The sequence below is a fragment of the Rhipicephalus sanguineus genome, chromosome 5 (assembly GCF_013339695.2).
Source record: "Rhipicephalus sanguineus isolate Rsan-2018 chromosome 5, BIME_Rsan_1.4, whole genome shotgun sequence".
Lineage (NCBI taxonomy): Eukaryota > Metazoa > Arthropoda > Arachnida > Ixodida > Ixodidae > Rhipicephalus > Rhipicephalus sanguineus.
The window spans coordinates 160,038,998-160,061,184 of record NC_051180.1 but is presented as its reverse complement, the minus strand read 5'-3'; the positions used below and the strand labels follow the sequence as shown (position 1 = coordinate 160,061,184).

General features: G+C 46.6%; 1 protein-coding gene across 1 annotated transcript in view; it reads right to left on the bottom strand.

Annotated features, from left to right (window-relative positions):
- LOC119395040 (angiotensin-converting enzyme) overlaps positions 1 to 22,187 on the bottom strand; it is a 168,648-nt gene that overhangs the window by 22,820 nt on the left and 123,641 nt on the right. Inside the window, exons 15-18 of the mRNA XM_037662333.2 lie at positions 8,502 to 8,738; positions 4,522 to 4,608; positions 1,809 to 2,090; positions 463 to 621 (exon numbers count right to left, since the gene is read on the bottom strand). Of these exons, the coding sequence (XP_037518261.1) occupies positions 463 to 621; positions 1,809 to 2,090; positions 4,522 to 4,608; positions 8,502 to 8,738 (765 nt within the window). The remainder of the gene's footprint in view (positions 1 to 462; positions 622 to 1,808; positions 2,091 to 4,521; positions 4,609 to 8,501; positions 8,739 to 22,187) is intronic.

Below are 22,187 nucleotides of genomic sequence, written 5' to 3'. Positions count from 1 at the left end.
GAATTCATAAGGCTTTATGGTTCGTAAGCAGTCTTTGCCATTGTCTGGTCACTTTCGCAAATGATACGTCGAGCATCAGGATTGGCTGCAGTTTGCTCTTACGAGCAATGGGGGCGTCATCGTTATTGCAAAGCTAGCCTTCTCGCGTTGGAGCTCGACCAGCTGAAGGCGTCGTGGTCATTTCTGCAAACAACGTGTGCAAGCGCAGTTTGCTTGCGATATGAAGTTTGAAATGCAGAATCGGCTCTCGTTATATAAACACGCATAAGAGAAGCCGCAGCATGTGCAGCTAGAATTTTGTCTTCGTTTTAAACACGACAGGTGCCGCCATTAGTTGGACGAGCGTGCAATACAGTGAAGCGCACGTGTGATTTACGCATATGGTCTAACGTATGCGTTAGATCGTTCTTTGAATGCGTGGATTTAAGAAGTGAATCGACACCAACTCGCTTAATGTCATACCTCCCGTTTTTCATCGTCTGGTAGTATCGCGCTGCCCAGCACAGACGTTCGCTTGAAGATAGTGCGGGTCTGTTCGTCCTTGAATGTAGTCCACTTGAATTTGGTTACGTTCTTCCATATTTCCTTGTTGAGGCGGCTCATCTTGAGACTCGCGTCAATCTGGAAAACAAAAACAAAACAGAAACTTGACGAAGAACAAAATAGAAACTTAAGATGATGATGATTATTATTATTAAATACGAGGAGTAGACGTCCCGTTTTATCCTCCTCAGATAGCTCGCGCTCTAACGAAGTGACACTGCTCTGAAAAACCACGAATCAGGGTTGCTGCGAGCGCAGCTTACCCTCTTGCATGCGAGGCAGCGAGCAACCAACGCGCATCACAAAACATAGATAGATAGATAGATAGATAGATAGATAGATAGATAGATAGATAGATAGATAGATAGATAGATAGATAGATAGATAGATAGATAGATAGATAGATAGATAGATAGATAGATAGATAGATAGATAGATAGATAGATAGATAGATTCAATGTTTGAACTCGTTTAAACAATTCCGCGTCAGATTCTACTGCATCTTATTCTTAGGATTTCTTCGCTTTTGTGCAGGAACCTGAAATACCTAAAAAGGGTGCCGTCAAGGAACAGAAAGGACGTACTTATATATGCGTCTTTTTTTCTCATTGGCGAGCAACAAGATCGACGCATTCTATAGAAACTCTTATCTTGGAGGGCCACGACCTGAACGCACATTTATAATCAGCTTAACCTTGCACCTTCTCAACTGAAGCTCGCAAATTTGGTGCTACGACTACTATAAAGGTAACTGCCACACTGGAATGTTGCGTAATGGTGACAGACATCGTGCTCTTGATGGTTCAGACAACTCTATTAGTTGTAAAGATACGACCTACTGGCGTAATGTTTGAGGGATCATCTAGTAGGCAATAGCTGCTCCAGGCACCGCGGGAGACGTCGCAGTTAACTGCAAATGACATCTGCAAAGTTTACTTCAGTGTAAGTTATCGTCAGCCCGAATGAAAGCACCTAAGACATCGAGGTCAGTGCTCCCATATAAGGCATACCAGGACGGGAGTCATATCCTTAAACGTGAAAGCACACCTCTGCAAAGGTCACTGTTATGATTACGGTACTTGTCCCGGGGCTGGTTGGTTAATACGTGATGAAGCCACTGTAGCGTGAAATGAAATGAACGCAAGGAACACGTGACAGTGGCGCCCGTGGTGTGTGGTCATGCGTTCATTTATATTTCGCTCATACAGTGGTTTCATCGAAGGTACACCGTGCTTTAGAGTGGAAGTTCATAGACCTCCGCTTACAGATTTGTTCTTGTTGTGCTCCGTCAGGTTGACCGAGTGGTTCCAGCGCGCGTAGGAGACGTCTAGACAGACCTCGGTGAGCATCGCTTCGACGTCCTTCAGGTACGCCTTCGCTTGCTCCTCGTCTTCCAGCGTCCCCTCCACGGGAACCCTGGCGGCACTGGTCACGTGGCCTACGAGGACGCATGAGGAGAGCACGACCAGGAGTAGACCGCCGAAGACCACAGACGCCCTTCCGCGCGTAGCCATAGCGGTGCCTCGTCCGTGGTGCTGGCACGGCGGCTACACTGCGACCAAGAAGCCAACACTGGCGCTGGGGCAGCGGCAGATTTTGGCCTTTTAAACAGCGCGCTCGGTGGTGGTAACTGTTTTTTTTTTTCTGTCTTTACCAGAGCAAACCGGTTTCCGGGTTCGACAGCCTCACCTGTATGGCGACGCGGCTTGGACGCCACGATATCCGGAACAGGTCGAGGGCCAGCCCAGACCTGGAAACCAGTGCATTATCTGACGACCGGCCACTCCCTGCGTTTATTTTTTACTTTTTTTTTCCCGGTCTCACTCAATATCGGCGCTCACTGACAGAGACGACTCGTTCTTTGCGTTCTCTGCTTCGGCTAAATTTCGTTCGAGGCCAGATCACCCGGTTGTCGTTGTTGTTGTTATTGTTGTTGTTGTTGTTGTTGTTGTACCCTCTGCCACATGGCTCGCACCCACTCCGGGGGATTGGCCAAGAATTGATCTTGTCATTATTATTTTTTAAATGTATTTCGAGTATTGATTCGTTGGTTGGTTGGTTCCTTAGGGGAATAGCTCAACCCACTACGGGGGATCGGCCACGAAGCGTGCGGCAGTAGAATTTGTGAAAAAAAAATAAAATAAAAGGAATATGCGAAAAAGATAATTTATAGTAAAGCAAAAATGTTATGGGTAATTTAATGTTGATAGACTGATAATTTTCGTCTTCATCTTGCTTGCTTGCTTGTTTGTTCCTTGCATTTGGCTCACACCCACAAAGGGGGATTGGCTAAGAAGCCGGCGGTTAATGTAAAGTGGAACATTAATAAAAGTCAGGGAAAGGAAAGCTTTTTTCAAATAGAATAAGGCGACTGCCGTGATACGAGAAAAGGAAATAAAGAAATAAATAATATTTTGTTTGGGGGGGGGAGGGGGATGAGAAACAATAAATTGAGAAACAATGAATTAGCAAGGTAATCTCATTGTGTCACCCAGGAATTCACAGAGGACCCCGCAGACGTTCCTGTTACTAAATTCCAATGAAGCAGCCCCAAAGGAGAGGATATTTAGAGTACTCAGTGGTATTCCTAATTTTTAAAATAGTATTTCAAAGCACTTTTTCCTTTGATTTTTGAAACGGTGACATCTTAGTAGATAATGGTCGATATTTTCGGGTTCGCTACAGCTGGGACACAAAAAGGATGGGACCAGACCAGACCTGTTTAAGTAGAAATTAAGCATCTCAATACAGCATCTCAATTTAGTGACGGATACTTCCAATTTACGTGTGGGACACCGTTTATTATCCCATGCAATATGCAAGTGTGAATATTCCGACTTCGGTATTTTAAACGTTTCTGAATCTTCAAAAAGAGAAAATTTTCTGAACCTCGCCGCTCTAACATAAGCTGTAAGAGGCACGACTGACAAAATTGGGCCATCAATGAATACTCTCGCGAGTGAGCCAGCCATCTCGTTTAGAAATATACCACGAAGACCTGGAACCCATAGCAACCTCCCTAGCCGAATGTTTGTGGGGATTAATGATCTATATGTGTTTAGAATAGCTGACTCCCAAGTTGAAGTGAGGGATGAACACACGGATAACGAATCAGTCACTATAACATCTGTCGAATGATTTGCTGGAAGTTTTCGAAGGGCTAAAATAACTGCCGTTAACTCCGCTTCAAATACAGGAGTATAATCTGAAGGCGTAAAGAATGTGACCAGGATAATGATTGAGAGAATATACACACACCTGCCTTCTTATCATTCATGGATGCATCTGTAGCAGTTACATTATTGATTCTTAATTGTAAGAGGTGATCTTCTAATACGCTATCTTCATTGAGGTAAATGATCAAAACTGAAGACGACGTCGTGAAATGGCACAACAAATGACAGCTGACGTAAGAAAGGGAGCATGACATTCCCTGTGTCAGCTGTAGCGCTTGTTTACTTGTTTAGTAATACAAACCCAACTCGCCTTCGTCTAGACATTCACAGAAGTCATGAAGAGCAGTATCTATTGAGACGCTGGCCGGTCGCCGATCAAAAGAGCTGTGAGTATTGTTCTAGTATCTTAAATTAATCATAAAATTATATGCAATACTTAATAAATTAATTTTCCGTGTTAGGAAACAATGCACACTTCTGCAAAAAACAATGCACAATGAAGATGACCCAGTGATGGAACCTCCGTAATGTTGGGATGTGCACTACTTCAGTTATGTTGCTTCAATGTACATTATACTTAAAGAATTGAGTAATGTTACGCAGTATACACGGTTCCGAAATATATGGCTCAGCACTTGAGCAGTGTGATGGTTTGACTACATCACCGCAGGTACTGTTGTAATAACTTCATCTAAAATTCAGTACTTCTCGTAACTTCGACTCATAGATATCCGTCTGCTGAACCCACAAAAAATTTCGCAGATTATCAAAGCTAAGGGAATCGTAAGCTCAACGTGACTACCAATAACTTCCCGGAGTCTCGCAGCGACCTTGAATCCCTGAGTGAAATCACTTTACGCTGCGTATCGTCCAGGTCGCTCAAGGGGCACTGTAATAGACACACAAAACAGAGATCCCATCACCTTACCTACGAAGTGGCATTACACAAGCTTCAGCGGCACATGAAAATAATCAAATGCTCTTTTACGCAGACGATTGTTCGTAAGGATGACAGCACCTGCGCTCATACAGGAATAAAAAAAAGAAAAAGAAAAGAAGAGACAGGACAGTGAGTTGACTTTCAACTAAGCTTTGTTGAAACTTGGCAGTGAGCACTGTGGATCTCTCTTGAAGAGCACCACTCTGACCTTTCTCCTGTCTTTTTTTTTTTCTGTCAGAATATGTGCCGTCATCCTTACGAACAATACACCTTCAACTAGCCTGCCAGCAAACGTTATTGATTTGCACACAAATGTTTTTTTTTCTTCTCGATTCTACAACAAGGTCTTGACCACCGGACATTCGGCTTGTGTGTATAGCTTGTCGTAAGAACTCACCCAACTCTTCACTAGTGAAGCACCCTCGGTCTGCTCCTCACAACATACGCGCCTATATGTGCTTGTAAGCCGCAAGAACGCGTCTTACTTGGGGGACTGTTTACCTACAGCCGAAGAGGAAGATTGGCAATCACCCTTTGCGCGTGACAGAGGAATTATTGAAAGGATGCCAGTGGACGTGACCGGTTAACGCAATTGAGCGCTCGGTGTGTCCACACTAAACACCTCACGATCGCAAGAGCGGACGGGCGTTGATATTCAGAGTGTGTCCACATCAAAGGCTCGAAAAACAAAGCTTCTATAATATTCTGAAAGTAGCGCTAGTTTGTTCTGCGTAAAGTGCATTAGAAGAATTCCGAGCGGGAAAGGAAATTTCTTTTGGCGCTCAACTCAAGCATCGAATCGAGGTTGAAAAAGACATTGTTGCATTTTTGTGTTTCGGAAGATTGGCGGCCGCTCCATATTTTCGTTTTATTATTATTACTTTTTCTCGGCACGTTTTTTCATTTTTTTACTTTTTACGTTGTGATTCGTTGTTTCTTTGTTTATTTACTTCTCTATCACTTCTAGTTGATTATTACGCTCAGAAATCGAAAGTCGGGCTTCGCAACAAAATGTGAGTAGAAGCGGCCCATATAAAGACGATAGAGATTTTGAGAATTGGGGCCCCAAGGAGCTTGAGGACCCAAGAAGTTTGCTAGCCGCCAGGGCGTATGCGCAGAAACCATGCAACTCTTGGGCTCTGTCGTTCGCGTTGTTCCAAGGCCCAAAAATCGGAAACTAGCGGGGGTCCCCAAGGCGTCTTGGGTCGCCAACGAAACGACGCAGACCCAGCGCGGGCCACGACCAGCCACGACGCAGTATGGCCCGCGTCTCGCATGATTTTAATTTCGCCACGTGTGGCGTCCTGTGCGTCTGACCCAACGCAGCTTGCATTTGACCCACCTCTCAAACTCTGCTGCTCCTCCGAATACAAGAGCAACCTACCCAACGCAGCTTGGGGACCCAGTGTCTTGTGTCCCCAATTCTCAAACTCTCTAATAGAGAGTTTGAGAATAAATGATCTAATTCCACAAAAATAATGCCACATGTTTTTACAGATTCAGTTAGAGCACGCACTGGGCTTTAATTCTGGGGATATTAAAGAAATTCGACGATGGTTTTTTTTATTGCATTTCAAAGTATTGCATTTTTAGAGACATGCCTTCACTTATGCATTTTTGGTTTGAGCTTGACACTATTCCCGGGAGTCATATTTAAGACAATTGTTAAACTAATGTGTGGAAACACTCTGGGAAACTTTGGAAATTCTGAGTATTATAGACGCGAAGAAAAAGAAATTTGAAACTAGAGCGTTATTGAGCAATGTGTCGTATTTGCGATTTTTGTTTTTCATAAAATACGGGCAACAAAACTGCAAGGTAACAATATTTCGTAAACATACCTTACTCTTAGTATGCCAAGAACAATTTCAGACTAGCAGCTACAATATTTATTTTGTAGACCTCGTCAAAATCCCATTTTCCCTCAATTCGCAAAAAAGCGGTTCTGCTGAGTGGATACTTCCGAATTTTTTTTTACTAAGGCAAATTTTTTTTCGCAATACTAACAATGGTTTCGTGGCCCTGGGGACTCGAAACGCGAAATATATTTTTTTTCAGCGAAATTTAAGGGGGTCCGCGGACATGCACCGACGTTTTTATCTGAACACACCCAACACATATATAATAATAATATCTGGGGTTTAACGTCCCAAAACCACCATATGATTATGAGAGACGCCGTAGTGGAGGGCTCCGGAAATTTCGACCACCTGGGGTTCTTTAACGTGCACCTAAATCTAAGTACACGGGCCTCAAACATTTTCGCCTCCATCGAAAATGCAGCCGCCGCAGCCGGGATTCGATCCCGCGACCTTCGGGTCAGCAGTCGAGCGCCATAACCACTAGACCACCGTGGCGGGGACCCAACACATATAAACATTGAAATATCAGAGAACCTACGCTTGAGATATGGCACTCAGATTAACTTGTCCTTCCAATTATTATTTCCTTTTTCTTGGGTCAACTTCATATGCCATAAGGGAAGCAGACATTCTGTTAGTCAAAAGTAATTAGGAAATTAATGAGTAATTTTCTCCTGGAAGTAATTCATTATGTTACTAAATTACCAGCCCGCAAATGTAATTCGTTAGGTTACTCGTTACAGCAAAACGTAATTTATCTACTGTAATTTCATAACTGCCAAGTCTGAGCAATAGGCGCTAAATGAGAAAAACCCGGTTAGACCCCGTTAACAAAGGCTCAGCGTTCTATCGCCCACTAAACAAAACGTAACGAAGCAGCGATAACATTATACATCGGCGGACGGAAGACCCTTACTAGTATAAATATAAAAGACCCGACCGTCGTGCCCCCTCAGTCACTGCGGTAATTAAGCCCCCCCCCCCCCCTCTCTCTCTCTCTCGTGATTTGAAACCTGTCGCACAACGAACACTGGTGCATATTTATTTATTTATTTATTTATTTATTTATTTATTTATTTATTTATTTATTTATTTATTTATTTATTTATTTATTTATTCAACAATAGTGCCGATCTCATCGAGATCATTGCAGGAGTAACGCATTTTGAAACGCTGCATACAAAACGTCATAAGAGAAAGAGCAAAACCGAAGTTAGAATGAACACTGAAAAATGATTAGTACAGAACAACCTAGAGACTATATATACCAGTAGTTCAGTTAATTACCATATCACCAAGAGAATCAAGTTAACTTCGTTAAAGGGACACTAAAGAGCAAAACGATTTTTCTCATGTTAGTAAAGTACTCTTTCCCGATACCAAAAACACCACGCTTGCTGCGAGAAGACGCTTAGTAAGCGAGAAAACGCGCAAAAACAAAATGTGGGTGGCGACGCCACCTTGAAGTTTCCGCACCGTTCGCCGTGACGTCGCATGTTTTGACGGCGCCTACTGGGACTACGTAGTTCCTGATCGGTAAAAATGAAGTATACATTGTCCTCAGAAGGGGTCATAGACTTAACATACCAAGTTTGGGATAATTTTGTTGAGCCAATGGCGCCAATATCCGATAAATACACTTTGAAATCTGTGACGTCACGCGGGGAGATTTCGCGGGTGACTTAAAAATGAAACTTTGAACTTGATTTTCTCCTCTACGAATAAACCTATAATGGCGAAATTAACGACATTAGAGTTCTCATAGCGCAATTTATTGATCTAAACCGATTGATTGTTTCTCTTTAGTGTCCCTTTAAGTAATTCTTCCTGAATCACTACCTCTGCGTATGAGCCCCAATTTTGGCCAAATAAATCCCAACTTGTTACGCGTGTTAATGTGCTGGAAAATTAATTGTTTGTCCCGTCCCCGAGTAAGTTTGCCGAGAAAAATCTCGGAGAAATGAAAGAGAAGCGACTCACCTGTGCACGGCCGCCGCGTCGAACAGCTTTTTCGCTTCGGAGATGCAGAGAGCACAGATCCAAGGCCGGCCGGGATGGAAAATGCCGACGAGAGGGCGCGTCGTCGCGAGCCGACTTCGATTCGAATCCGTCGAGATAAAATAATCCCTGTCCTCGAATGAAAATTTGCACTCGAGGCTGCGTCAGCATCGCGCAGCGTTGCTTGCAGAGGCTGCCCGCGAACTTCCGCTCGTCGGACTCACGATATATGCAAGCGTACTTGTCTTTTATTAAGTGCGCAAGCATTTCTATGCTAACTCGACGAAAAAGCTTCTGCGTCCGTCCTTCACGTAAGACGATCGCCGATATAAAAGAATAAATGTACGTACAAAGCAATACATCATTTCGCCGTTGCTGAGGTTTGAACCCACGCCCCCATGCTCCCACAGCGAGTGTCTTAACCACATGCCTAAACGAGCTTTTTTTAACATGATTGAATTGATAGGCAAAAGGAATATTGCACCCCTTTTTATTAGTGTGGTATGCACACTCCCAGCGCGTTTTTGCCGTCGCCGTCGGGCAGCCGTGATGTTCCGTATAAAGTACAAACAATAACATCGCCCCCCCCCCCCCCCGCGGCGTATGTTACATGTGCCTGTGAAAGCGTGCCGGCGCAAAGCGGAGAAGGGACTCACCCGGCTTCTTTCACCGCGCGAAAAGCCCAAGTGGGGGAATGGGGCGGGCCTGCATGGCTCCATGCTTCGCTCACCCAGACTCTGTTTGCGATGAAGTTAGATAGCACGAAGGCCGCTTCGCATCGCTGCAGCGGTCATCTTCTTTTTTTTTTTTTGACACCAGCGTTTTGTTGATTTACGCCCGATTGCATGGTACAAAAGTTAGCTGCTAGCCTTGCTTCGATAAACATTCCAATTTGTTGCTATTGCATTCATTGCTTAGCCTCTGCGGCGAAATTGTGACTTTTTGCCCCTCTATTTTCAGATAACGGAATTCTCAAGCATAGGGTATATTTAACCCATTGAGGTACACAAGAAAATTAGAGACTGGAAACATGATACAATGATGTATTTTGTTTGTTGGCCTTACAACGAGCAAAAAAGCAGCGAAAAAAGATAACTGTATTTCTAAGAAAGAAGTTATAGGCTGGTACACACGCGTCCCTGTGTATTGTACCTTAAGGGAACCAACACGCTAAAGTAGTGGTCGAGACTTCTTTGCCGTATGGAAGTTGAGAAAACAATTTCTTGCCGCCGTAGAGCACAAGGGCACTGCACAGACTGTGTGAAGATTTATCGCATGGTTTTCAGTCTTCGACATCGCGTAAATTGCGCCTGCAACAGTCACTTATGACCATTGCAATACTTGATAAGAGGCCGCAGTTTGTAGGCTGTGTTAAAGTTGCGCTCCTCTCTACTCGGCTGAAACTCATTGTCTGCAAAATGCATAGCCCTTCGAAACTTGTCAAAGCGATGAAGAGGCATCACACTGGCATTAACAGGCAGAACCTGGTTAGGCAGCATTTACCAATACTTTCTGAGCGCTGGCAACACGTGGTAATTCATAACTAATTTGACTCCCAGAAACGCCTTCATTTCTTTGTTTGTTGTTTTGAAAACAATTTCATTTTATTGCGTGTAACGCGTACTTTGTTTCACGAGTGCGTCGGAAACCACGATATACGAGTTCATGACTGCCGACAAAATCTCAAGTGGTGTGAGCACTCCCTTCATCTCCAGCCGGTGTGCATCTCATTAGCTCCTACTCCATCCCCGAATGATTTGTAAATCATTTGGACTTGTAATTATTTACTCATGTCAATTCTTTGTAGCTTTCGTGGCGGGTAGATCGGAAGAGCTGAGTGCAGTAGTTGACGTGAGAGAGGCAGCTCGTCTAATGCGTTTTTCAGGGGGGGGTGATTTGTAGGCCCGGTTTGTTGGAGTGTATATCTCTGCCCTAATGTTAGGCACGTATTCGTCCGTAAATTCCATATCGTCAACGTTGTAAGCTCAGGGCCACTGGTCCGCCAGAGCCGTCGGAGAGAACATGGAGGCCAACCAGAACAGACAGCTTTACTAATAGGAAGCCACACCCAGACTGCTATAACTTGGCGAGCGCGAGCGCGCCCCAGGTTACCCTTCAATCCCCTTTATTGTTCTTGCTTGCAGCCGCCAAGTTTAAAAGCAGTTGCTTCATCTCTGTCATCGGCAAAGAAGATTTGGTAGATTTATTATTCTGACACAGGAAGTTTACGCCGCTTTCCAGCCATCCTCCTACGAGGCAAGAAACTGAGGTTAAGCAAATTACGAAGGCTAGCTCACGGACGCACAAATTAAAACACGAAAGCATTATGCAGTTTTTTCTCGTGACATTTGCCAAGGTCGGATGGCACGACCTGCGTTCACGTCCGCTCATTCAAAATAGAACCGAAGTTCCGTCACATAGGGACATATGTGTCCCAAGCCCCAAGCCAATTTTTCGCCAAATAAAGCACGGTACATGCTGATTTAACCACTGCTTCTGCTGTCGCGGTTATTATGCAGCTTACCGCAACTACTGCTCTGAGCTTCTTACTGATAACACACCGCAAGTAAAAAAAATTGCAATTGCTTTGTTGGGAGAAAAACGCTGCCCTCCGGCGTCACAAACGGTGCTTCTAGTGGGATGCAATGATGCGTTCCTAAATACAATGTTCTGCTAATGCCAGCTTAAACGATTCGAATGTTCATCGACGTAGCAGTTCATTAGATACACCCGATTTAGTTATGTGGTTATACGTGTCCCGTATACCTCAAAGCGTTAAAAAGCGAGTCAGCATATCTTTTGCTGACTCGGCGGAACTAAAATCGTCTTAAGTTTATCAAGCCATGCAATAGAGGCAACCATTCGGGTGGTTCTTTCAAAGGCCCATAGCTGATCCTCGTTGTTGGGGCTTCTGATTGCGGAGAAGCACTTGGCTTGGATGGCTTGATCGCTGCCCAGTAACGAAGGGCATCGCCAGAGCATGTGCTCTAAATTAGCTACCTCCCCGCAACGGGGGCACGAGCTGCTAGTGCAAGTATCCGGATAAAATTTGTGAAAAGCCGAATTCGAGGTGCGAATCTGTTTGTAAGAGTCTAAGTGTCATTGCCTGGGCTCTGTGTAATTTTCTGTGCGGAAGGGGGTAGATCCTCCCGCAAAGGTAGAAGTGCTGCGAAATTTCATTGTACGTGGTTGGCTGGTCTCTACTCTCCAACGTCGTGAGCTGGAGAGGACCACCGCGGGCGCGGAACGTCATACCTCCCGCCTTGGAGTGGGCCAGCTCGTTGAGGTTGGTGAGGCCTCCTTCAGAATGGCCCATGTGAGCAGGAAACCACGTTAAAATGTGACTAGAAATTGGGCACTTTCCTTTTTCTTCTTCCAAGTCCCGGCTTAGTTTCAGTGTGATCGCGAGTCGTGAGTGAGTGCGGGCACGTGGTGGCATCCCGCGGCGGCCGCTGTCACTATGCAGCTCATGGTGCTCCACTACTGCTACACACCGGCACTTGCGTGAATTTTTTGCGTCTATGTTGTAGCTCTCGCGTTGATATGTCTTGATTGTGCAAACTTTAGCTTATCTTGTCATATCGCATTTCTATTTCTATTTTCTGTCTTGTCATCTTTACGCAGTATTGTTATTCTGTAAAATTTCTGTACTTTCAGTAAACCTTCAGGTTTACAGAATGCTGTTCTTATTATTTTTTTAATGTTTTGATCTTGCAATTACAGTACCTTTTTGTATTACGAAGTTGTTTATACTGTACTAAACGTTTAAATGCAAATTTTACTGCGACTCTCTGTATGCTATTTCTATTGCTTGGTGTAATCCTAACTGCAACTCTTACAGTATTACTCGTGTATGTTTAAAGGCCAACTCCGGCGATTTTTTGGCCATATCAAAGTAATGGTGCTTTTATGTTCCTGAGACGCTCCTGTTACGGGCCCGATAGCAGAAATACTCGGCGAATTGGAGAATAATTTTAAATAAGCAAAAAAGCGCAACACCGAAACCGAAACCCAACCGAGTGTACTGTCTACGTATGACGTAGACGTTGTTACGAACGAACCGGAAGTCGTGCAAGGCATGCTGGTCACGCCGGCGCGCAGTATGAAAACTGTGACAGCCGGGACGAGCAGGCGCACAGTGGAGAGGTGAGCACGCCGCGCATCAGCTGTGCTGGCCTTGTGGCCAGCACAGCAGACGCTCGCTGTAGCGGCCGAAGTTAGCGGTGCCCTCGGTTGCGTCACTTCCGCCACCTTCCCAATACTGACGTCACAGACGCAATGTTGCGAATAATTGTAGGAAGCCAGGAGGGCGTTTGCAGACAATCTTTAAAATTCATTTGCAAACAATCTGGCATGTCTCAAGCCTGTAATTTGGCATAAATGACAAAAACGTGCAAAGGAACGCACCCAGCGAATTTCATTGAGATCTATCGACGTCGTATGCTGCCAGTGTAAGGGTCTTCAGGGACCAAGTCAAGCTGACTAGAGCAGCTTTTAGCCCTGAAGACTATCCATAATTTTCAGGTGAAATAAACTGAGTTTGAAATCAGCCAATTGCCGTGCACCTTGGTTTTATGACATCATTTGTCGAAAGAAGAGAGAACGATTTCTAGCTAACTTTGTGAATTAATTGTAAATTCCAGGCCGCGTGCTGCGCTATAATGTTTGGCTCGCGTGTTCTCAGGAGCATCGACTACCGGTCAGCAGCGTTTTCTGACCGTGCTGCAAAAGTGTTTCAGGGCCCCTTTAAATGGATACATATGAGCTCACACTAGGAAAGAAAGACACGAGAAAGAAGTAGGAGGAAGCAGAAAGGCCGGGCGCTCTGCTTTCTCGTGCCTTTGTTTCTTAGTTCGCACTAATATGTATCCCTTTGGTGTCAGCCAACTCGCCCAGCAACAAGTCTTACTTGCAGTCCTTGCACGTGTTGTTATATGTTTCGGTGTAGATCCTGTTGTATTGGAGCTGGTTTGGGTGCGTGTACTACCTGAGATCTGCATAGTTAGCTGCTAGGCGGAAGCTCGTCAACCTGTGTCTCCACCCCGTCTTCACCGTGGCTCTCTCCGGCACTCCTTGCGAGACGACGTGCGACGGAATGAGATACCTCGTTGAGGTTGGTTACGTACGTGGACACGCCTCCCATCCTCTCTCCGGGAGTGTGCCAGTGTGATGAGCTTGAGCATCCACTCTGCAAATTTCGCCTTATTTCTATTTCACGAAGTGTGTGCTGTCTGTAAAATAGGAAAAATAGGAAAAGAATGGACGTAGAAAGCGCCGACTTCGAGCGAACGCGCCTTTTATATCTCACGATTTCCTCCCACAGTGCGATTGGTTTGCGGGGTGGTGTCGCCGTGTGGGAGCGGTAGAGTGAAGTAATTTATGGCTGCCGCGATTATCTTCGGCAACGCGCCATCGCACTGTTGCTACGGCCGTCCCATTCGGCGCGTTTCCAAAAGAAGTGTAATTTTGTCAGCGACTTACAACGCGAGGTGGCGGCTTTAGCCCAAGCCTCACTCATAGCACCCGTCCATACTAAAAAATAGCTCTGCGCTGCTCGCCTGGCTGTCACACCGCGTTCCCCGCTCGAACTGTAAGAATCACGTCCAGACGAGAGGGGAGACACGACGCGCGTCGCATTTCTTGTCGCGTGTCTAGCCCGGCCGTGGTGTGATCTTTCTGTTAGCGCTTTAACATACCGCGGGATGGCTACCCTAACCCAAGCTCAGCAATATAAGCTCAGTCCAATAACCCACGCTCTTCTGGCTGACACACCGCATCCTCTGATTACGCTCTCCCCGTGCGAATTGAACGGCCTGAGCAACAAGTGCTAGCAACTGCGCGTTGACGGAACCAATCTCAGAGGCCACGAGTAATGCATGATGACACTAATGAGCACCGACTGCGAGCGTTTCGGTAGGCTCAGCGCGGCGGAGGCTTTCGTTGCAATATTGTAGAAAACTCTATGGTCCGTGAAATGCAGGGTCCACGATGATTCGATTCGGTGACGACGCAGTTACGAGATTCGCCTTTCGCGTCAGCATGTGACGCCTCCTCGCCAGCGTAGGGCCGCTTCCAAATGAACTAACGGTGTTTCTCCGCCGCCTACAGCTTCGAGTGCACTGGCACCGACTATTGGGAAGCGCGCACCTTGCCGTTTCTCTCCTCAAATGACGACGCTTTGGAAGAGTGCATGTCGAGTTAAGGCCTGACCACACATACGCGCTGCAGCGTGTCAGCGCGTGGCGTGTAGACACGGCGCTGCGCCCTCTCCTTATGGGGAGAGAGGGCGGGCAGCTACACGAAGCTGCGCGCCCTCTCTTCCACAGGGAGAGGGCACGCCACGCGCTGACACGCTGCAACGCGTACGTGTGGTCATTTCTTTAGTGTTTATTACGTGCATGTTGTTTATTATGTGCATCTTTGCGCGGGATTCGATCACCTAATGCTGCGTCCAGATGCTAACTGCTATGTAGCATCCATCCATCTCCACCCGACGACTAACGTCCATGAACATGATTAAACCTTTGTGGTACAGCTACCACAAAGGTTTAATCATGTTCATGGACGTTAGTCTTCGGGATGGAGATGTGTAACCAGGCGTCAACGTGGGTGCGTCCACAACAGGCGGTAAACTCCAATAGACATTGCTCAAGCTCTCGTATATCAATGTATAATAAACATTGAACTACTTATGCGAGCACACGTTTCACTTTCGTGGCATACCGATTCCTGTGATGGAGGGATCAATTATGTATTTTTTGTTTACTGATTCCACTGTATTTTACATGTATTTTAGCGTGATTTCAATATTGTTTTATGCGCTAACAGGAGGTTCCGTTGCTGCCTTCTGCTCTGGAGCATCGTGTGTATACCTTTACTTGTGTACCGCACTTCTTACGAATAGAACATCATTGTGATTCTTATTATATTGAAGAAATTATTGTGAACCTGTACATATTGAATAACAATATACAGTAAAACCTCGGTGATACGAATCTCGCGGGGTTACCAAAAATATTCGTATCATCCGAAATTCGTATCACCAGAAAACATGGAAAATTAGTCTGCGACAAAAGAAAGTTGACATACGTTTTGATGCAGTGTTTCTCAGGGCCGGAGCGATGTCATGAACAGCTCTGAATGATTGTCAGTAAAGTTTTTAGACGTCAACGATCATACTTAGACTCGTAAATATACGGTGCATGCGCGCGTGTGTAATTAAATGAACCAGATGTGTTGTGCCCCGTGACTAGTAGCCCCTTCCTAATCTTACTACGCTTTTCTGCATGACAACAAAGTACTGCGGCGAAAGTGCCTTAAGAAGCTCCTTCGCCAAGACCATAATTGATTTTTAAGGCGCAAAGCAGGACATACACAAGAAAGGACACGGGACAGGGCACCCGTGGCCTTTGATTTTTAGGGCTTTGCGCCTTAAAAATCAATTATGAACGTACACCAACTTGCGCAACAAAAAGTTCTCCTCGCCAAGACCGCCCGCTTCGTCTCTTGGGGTCTTCGTCCACCTTTAATGGGACTTCATGGCGGACCCGCAGCCCAAGTTTCAGTCTTGTTTCACAGAACGTCTGATTGCGGGGACATGGCTTGCATCGACGTGGCAGGCACGTGATAACACAGCACAAAGACGCAGCTGCCTCGAGCACAGAAGCACGCGTCAACGCGTTGAAAAAAAAAAGCGCGACGTCAACGTCATCTGTAATCTAAACGCGAAGGCGCATAGAGGCCTCCAAGATTCGTGCGCACAATCTCGGAGGCAACGACGCATCGTTGATGGTCGCGCAGCGCACATGCCCGCGCCCGCGCGAGACTTGCTGCGTCTTCCACGACAGCGCAGACAGCACCTGTTCGTACCTGTGCGCTAGCGTACGTTCGTATCAAACGTCGCTGGGTGAAAATCGGTTCGCAACAACCGTACTCCATTACATTGCAGGCCAATGGGCCTTGGCCTGGACCACAGAAAAATTCGTATCACACCGAAATTCGTACGAAACGTGATCGTATCACCGAGGTTTTACTGTATATAAATGATAACGGCTAAACGAAAACTACGCAACAGATTATACAGGTAGGTCGTTTGTCCTTAGTGCCGTTCGTGCAACCACATGTATTAGAATGCCGTACCAACTAGCCCAAGTTGAAGCCTTGCTGAAGGCCAAATGAATTAAATATCTAAGGCAGAGTCTGTGATGCTGATGTAACCTTGAGAGTCACAGTGAGCGGCACATCAGATTTTTTTGTGAAGTGCGCGCTCCCGTTTCCAGTTAAACAATATAAAAGAAAAAGAAAGAAAGAAAAAAAAAATCACAGCATATCCACGGAGTGAATGATGATGAGTGGGCGAAGCTGCGGAGGTTCATCGGTAAACCGTGAATCTTCCGTGAATTCTGCCCAGTACACCATCACCGACGTGAGATCGGGCGCGTTTATACTAAAGGTTCGATGAGAGTTATGACGACTTGCAGCTCACTTTAATTTTACATGTACGCTGTGAATTTTCATTGTTTAATCACGCACAGGAGAAATCGCACACACGCACTACCTTCCACCGGCACTCCCACCGGCACCACCTTGGAGGTCAAGATCTGGTACTAGCGTTAGGACTGTTTACGTACTACGACGGGGACGAACGGGTGCCGCTTTAAGGAGCTTCGCCCCTAAAAGTAACGCAACTTCAAGATCGGAAAGAGACACTTCGAGTTAGTTACTCGCGTTAGTGAACTCCCGTAAATAAACTGGACAGGAGGAGGAAATATCTTTTATTTAAAACGGCAAGATTGTGAAGGATGTACTCCCTTCCCTAGGTGGCAGCGAGGCCCGCAGCCAGCCTCCCCCCCCCCCCCCCATTTAGATGACACATGGTGTTTTATCGAAAATAAATCATGAAAATGGGCGCTTTTCTCAAATAGTCAAGGCTTTCAGCAAGTGCCCCCCTCCCCCCTCCCTCTGAAAAAAAAATTCCTGGCTACGGGCCTGGTGGCAGCCATGAGTTCTTGTGCTATGGCGGCATCCTCAGCTTATTCAGAATTGCCGAAGGACTTGGAGTTGCACTTTTGGGTCTGCGCTTAGCAGTGCGGTCTCGCACTGCTCTCCGTTAATGAATGTTCTATCTTGCCCTGGCACTCTGAGGCAAGCCCCCTATATAATTCAGGTCCGCCTTTCGATTACAAAGCCTACACATATCGGAGTAAAACTCCGGGTAGTAGTAGTGATACGGGCGACCGGATTCGGCAACGTGTTCGTCTGTAAGAGGCGCCATGCCGTCGTCTGCTGCTTGTGTGCCGGGGGAAAGCGGGCCCTTCCCAGCCTGTAGTGTTTTGTAATCTCCTCATAACTAACCACGCGGTCTCTCTCCGTCCCCGGGCTTCTCGCTGCACCTGTTAGGCCTGCCAATTCTCGAGCCAACAGCATTAAAAAAATATTTCTGTACGCGTTCACGTTCGTCAACGTTCGTCTCCGTGTGTCTTGGCGTCATGACAGGCGCATAGCCAGACTTTCCTTATTTCTTGGGGGGGGGGGGAGGTCCGGCCCCCTTAATAATAATAATATCTGGGGTTTCACGTCCCAAAACCACGATATGATTATGAGAGACGCCGTAGTGGAGGGCTCCAGAAAATTCAACCATCTGGTGCTCTTTAACGTGCACTGGCATCGCACAGCACACGGGCCTCTAGCATTTCGCCTCCATCGAAAATGCGACCTCCGCAGCCGGGATCAAACTCTCGACCTTTTCGTCAGCAGCAGAGCACCCTAACCGCCCCCCCCCCCCACCTCCCTTTCTTTTTGTGTATGTTCGCGCATGTGTTTGTATGTGTGCGCGCATGTATGCCGTAGTATGTATATATCCGCGTACACAAGTCGTGGTATGTACAGTATATATACAAGTACAAAATTAACACTTTCGGCGCTTGGGAGGGAACCGTTGAAACCCCCAAAACACCACCCCCTTAGCTACACAACAGTGTCATGTACACGTCTTAATTGGCGTATTTCGGTTGTTAAAATGAAGCGTTTGATTAGACAGCGGCCGTGGATTAGATAAGGGACGTCTTGGAGACATCCCTTGTGGGACCTCTTTTGTACGGCCACTGCAATGCTGGCTGCACAGCCTGCCTTGCCCAAACACACCGCGGTGGCAAAGCGCCATCGACATGCCGAAGGAGTCCTTGGCACGATCAAGAAGGACCTGGCTGCAGCGCATGGCAGGCATATTTGCCATTGACATGCTTTCAACGCAAACGTATGCGACTATGCGTGTGTCGCGGGTCGCAGCGGAGTAGCGTTTGCCATGAGTGCATCTTTATTTCTTTCGTCGTGATTCTGAGTGTGTTTTTTTTTTCTACTCTCGCCAGAAAAAGTTCTCTAAGAAAAGGAAGAGTGCGCAGACAGACGGATTCGAGCAAGAACGTCGCGAAGAAGCGTAAGAACGAAGCCTACAAAAAAGGATATATATATATATATATATATATATATATATATATATATATATATATATATATATATATATATATATATATATATACACAAAAATTATAAAGCTCGTTAATTCGGATTTCACGGGACCGGGAAAACTGTCTCAATGAATGCTGAATTATCGAACGTGTCAAGAAACCAATCAATAAATGTCAATTACGTCGATTCGCTGTCATTTTCTTGAGGAATACGTAAATGCAGTAATTATTTTGCATACGGGCAGTGCAAAAGCCGCAATTTTCGTCATTCGCGACTTCGTTCCCAATGTGAACGCGGATAAAGACCTCCGTGTCTTAATGCGAAACGTGCTCTGAACTGATACCTTATCATCAGGGCTGGGCAAAGATACTTTGAAATTGTATCGCGATACGATACAAGATACACGGGCAAGAAGTATTTGGGATACAGATACAAGATACTAGCGCAATAATTGTATCCGATACGATACTTCCCAATTGATACATCTGCAAATTTCCTATTATAGATCGATATAATGAAGCAGCAAAGACCTATTTAAAAAAGTGTTTACTGGAAAATTTCTTAATGCGCCCAAATATGTATAATTTTATTGAAATGCCTGTTTGTATCTTGAAAGTTCTATCCTTATTCAGATTTGTGTGGCTCTTTAACATGACAGCTCTTTATACTCTGCGCTGTCGGTGGTTTTTGATTGACACTTTTTTGTAATTGATGGGTGTCGCTACTCTACTTGGCGATTAGCTAGAGGGTTGCCATCTATTTGCAAGAACACCATTAAGAAGCCTCAGCATGATGTCATGATCGCCGCTGTGCAGTCTTACCTTGTCGGTAAGCGTATTACCGTTTTCGCATTACCGCGTCACCCGACAGTTGTAGAGCAGCAACGCTGGTAGCGATATTTCTTGTGATGCATCGTGTGAAGACGATAACTACAGAGCCAGCGCTCAAAATTCATTGAGGACATAAAACTGCAATGGGTTTTCATATTCTACTTATCAAAGCTGGCGTAACGCGTTCATTAGCAACATATTCACTGACGTGCAATCTTGTACCATTTCTTCTCCCAGAGGAGCACTGAAACTGAGCCGCAATGTGGCGCTGCGGTGCCCCGAGCTGGGCGCCATTTTTGCGGTTCTCGTGCAGCAGCCGACCCACGCTTGCTACTGTGTTTGCTGTGTGTACGCGCTAGGTGTTGTGTGGTGTTTCCTTGCCTTCCGTGTACTCGCGTGTTTCATTAACGATAGTACGGCGTTGGAACTGTCCCCTACCACTGCGTGTTGCACGGATCTAGTCATTTGCCTGGCTGTGCAAGCGATCGCCGTGTTGCTGCAGCGAAAAGATGCTGCTCAGCGACTACGCCAAGTCGCTGTCTGATCCCGAGCGCAGGAGATCAAAGTCGCAAAATGCGGTAGCGACGACCCCTTGGCGATTTCCGATGACCAGTTCACGAACGATGTTGGCTGCTATCCCAGCGTAGACCGTGCGGATATCAACGATTATTTTGTTCACGGGACAAGTTTCGTGACGCGGGAGCAGCTTAAGAGCTAGAAATCCTTGGAGGCTCACAATTATGTCACAAGCGGCCTCGTGGAGCCACCAAGGGTGAAAACTCTTCGTGATGGCAACATCGTCGTCGTTTCAAAGGTAGGCTGTTGCTCGCGCTTCTTTTAGCGTGCGTTGTGGACTTGTAGCCGAGATTGAGGCTCGGCGCCCAGTCTGGATTGGCCTTGTCCATCGAATAAGCTGGTCTTCCTGAAATGGAACGTACGCTGCAGTGCTGTACGTAAAATATAACGCCGAGGAGATGCATTTTATGCTGCTGCCGCGCTCACCTGTGATGAAATGCGCCCCGCAAACGCGGTAGTGCGTCGCCGATTCGTCCAGGTCTTCGCGACGAATTCTGCTCAGCCATAGAGCTCTCCGCTTTGACGACAGCTCCGTTGTCTTCCCACACTGTCCTGATATAACTTTCGGCACGACATAGAACCCTACCCGTTGAAAGTTCTCGTCGTTGGGGCTGTTTCTTGTGCGGTTGGAGCAATCGTAAACAGCGCAGTTCACCATAGCCGATTGACGCAGTTCGACGCGCAACAACGTCCTGCGGCTTGGGCACTTTTACAAGTCCATGCAACACGCAGTGGTAGGGGACAGTTCCAACGCCGTACTATCGTTAATGAAACACGCGAGTACACGGAAGGCAAGGAAACACCACACAACACCTAGCGCGTACACACAGCAAGCACAGTAGCAAGCGTGGGTCGGCTGCTGCACGAGAACCGCAAAAATGGCGCCCAGCTCGGGGCACCGCAGCGCCACATGGCGGCTCAGTTTCAGTGCATACTCCCCACAAAGCGTCGCAGGATATCACTGCTATTCACACTACGCCCAATTCTAGCTCTGCTACCTGCTGATTTCTAAAAGTTAAAAAAATTTACGGTGACCTAAACAAGGAAAACGAATATAAGCGAAATAGCAGGGCGGTTCCGTATAGGGCTGACGCGCTGGAGTTTTGAGTACTGTGGCGGAGCCTGGTGGCGTGCGCCGAAGTTGCTTGGGTAGTCAAAAATGGACGCCGACCGGCGAGTTACGCAGTTCTCAGTTGCTTTGAGCGTTTTACTTAATTTTGCGCCTAGTTTTCAGGCTCAAAAAGTGCTTAAAACGTACGCAGGAACTTGTCCGCTATGCCTGCAGAGTCTGACATGTTTGACGAGCGATCCCTGCATCAACAAACCGTGCCGAAAGCAGGTGGTCCGGGCGACGGCTCTGAGCAGCGCGCGGTCCCGAAGCGCGGTCACCGCCGTTATTGTTGCGTGGTTAATTGCCTCGAAAGGGGGGGTAAGGATCCTAATGTGCGGTTTTACTGGTTCCCCTGAAAGCCGTACGAAGTGGAGCGACGGAACCGCTGGATACGTGCCGTCCGACGCGTGAGTGGGTACGCGAGCAAAACGTGGTTTGCAACGCAACGTGCTGATTACTTTTCGTACGCGCGTGCACGCGTTTATATATGTATATATTCCCTGTGTGCAGTCCACACGGCACGCCGTGGCTGCCGACGACGATCACGAGGATATGCAGCCGGCATTTCGGGGGAAACAAGAAAAACGATGCCATATGGGTCACCCTGCGTATGTGCATACGATTTTTCCGGCAGCTTACAGCCGGCTGCTTCCAGCGGCCGGCTGTAAACATTGCGCGCCGTCG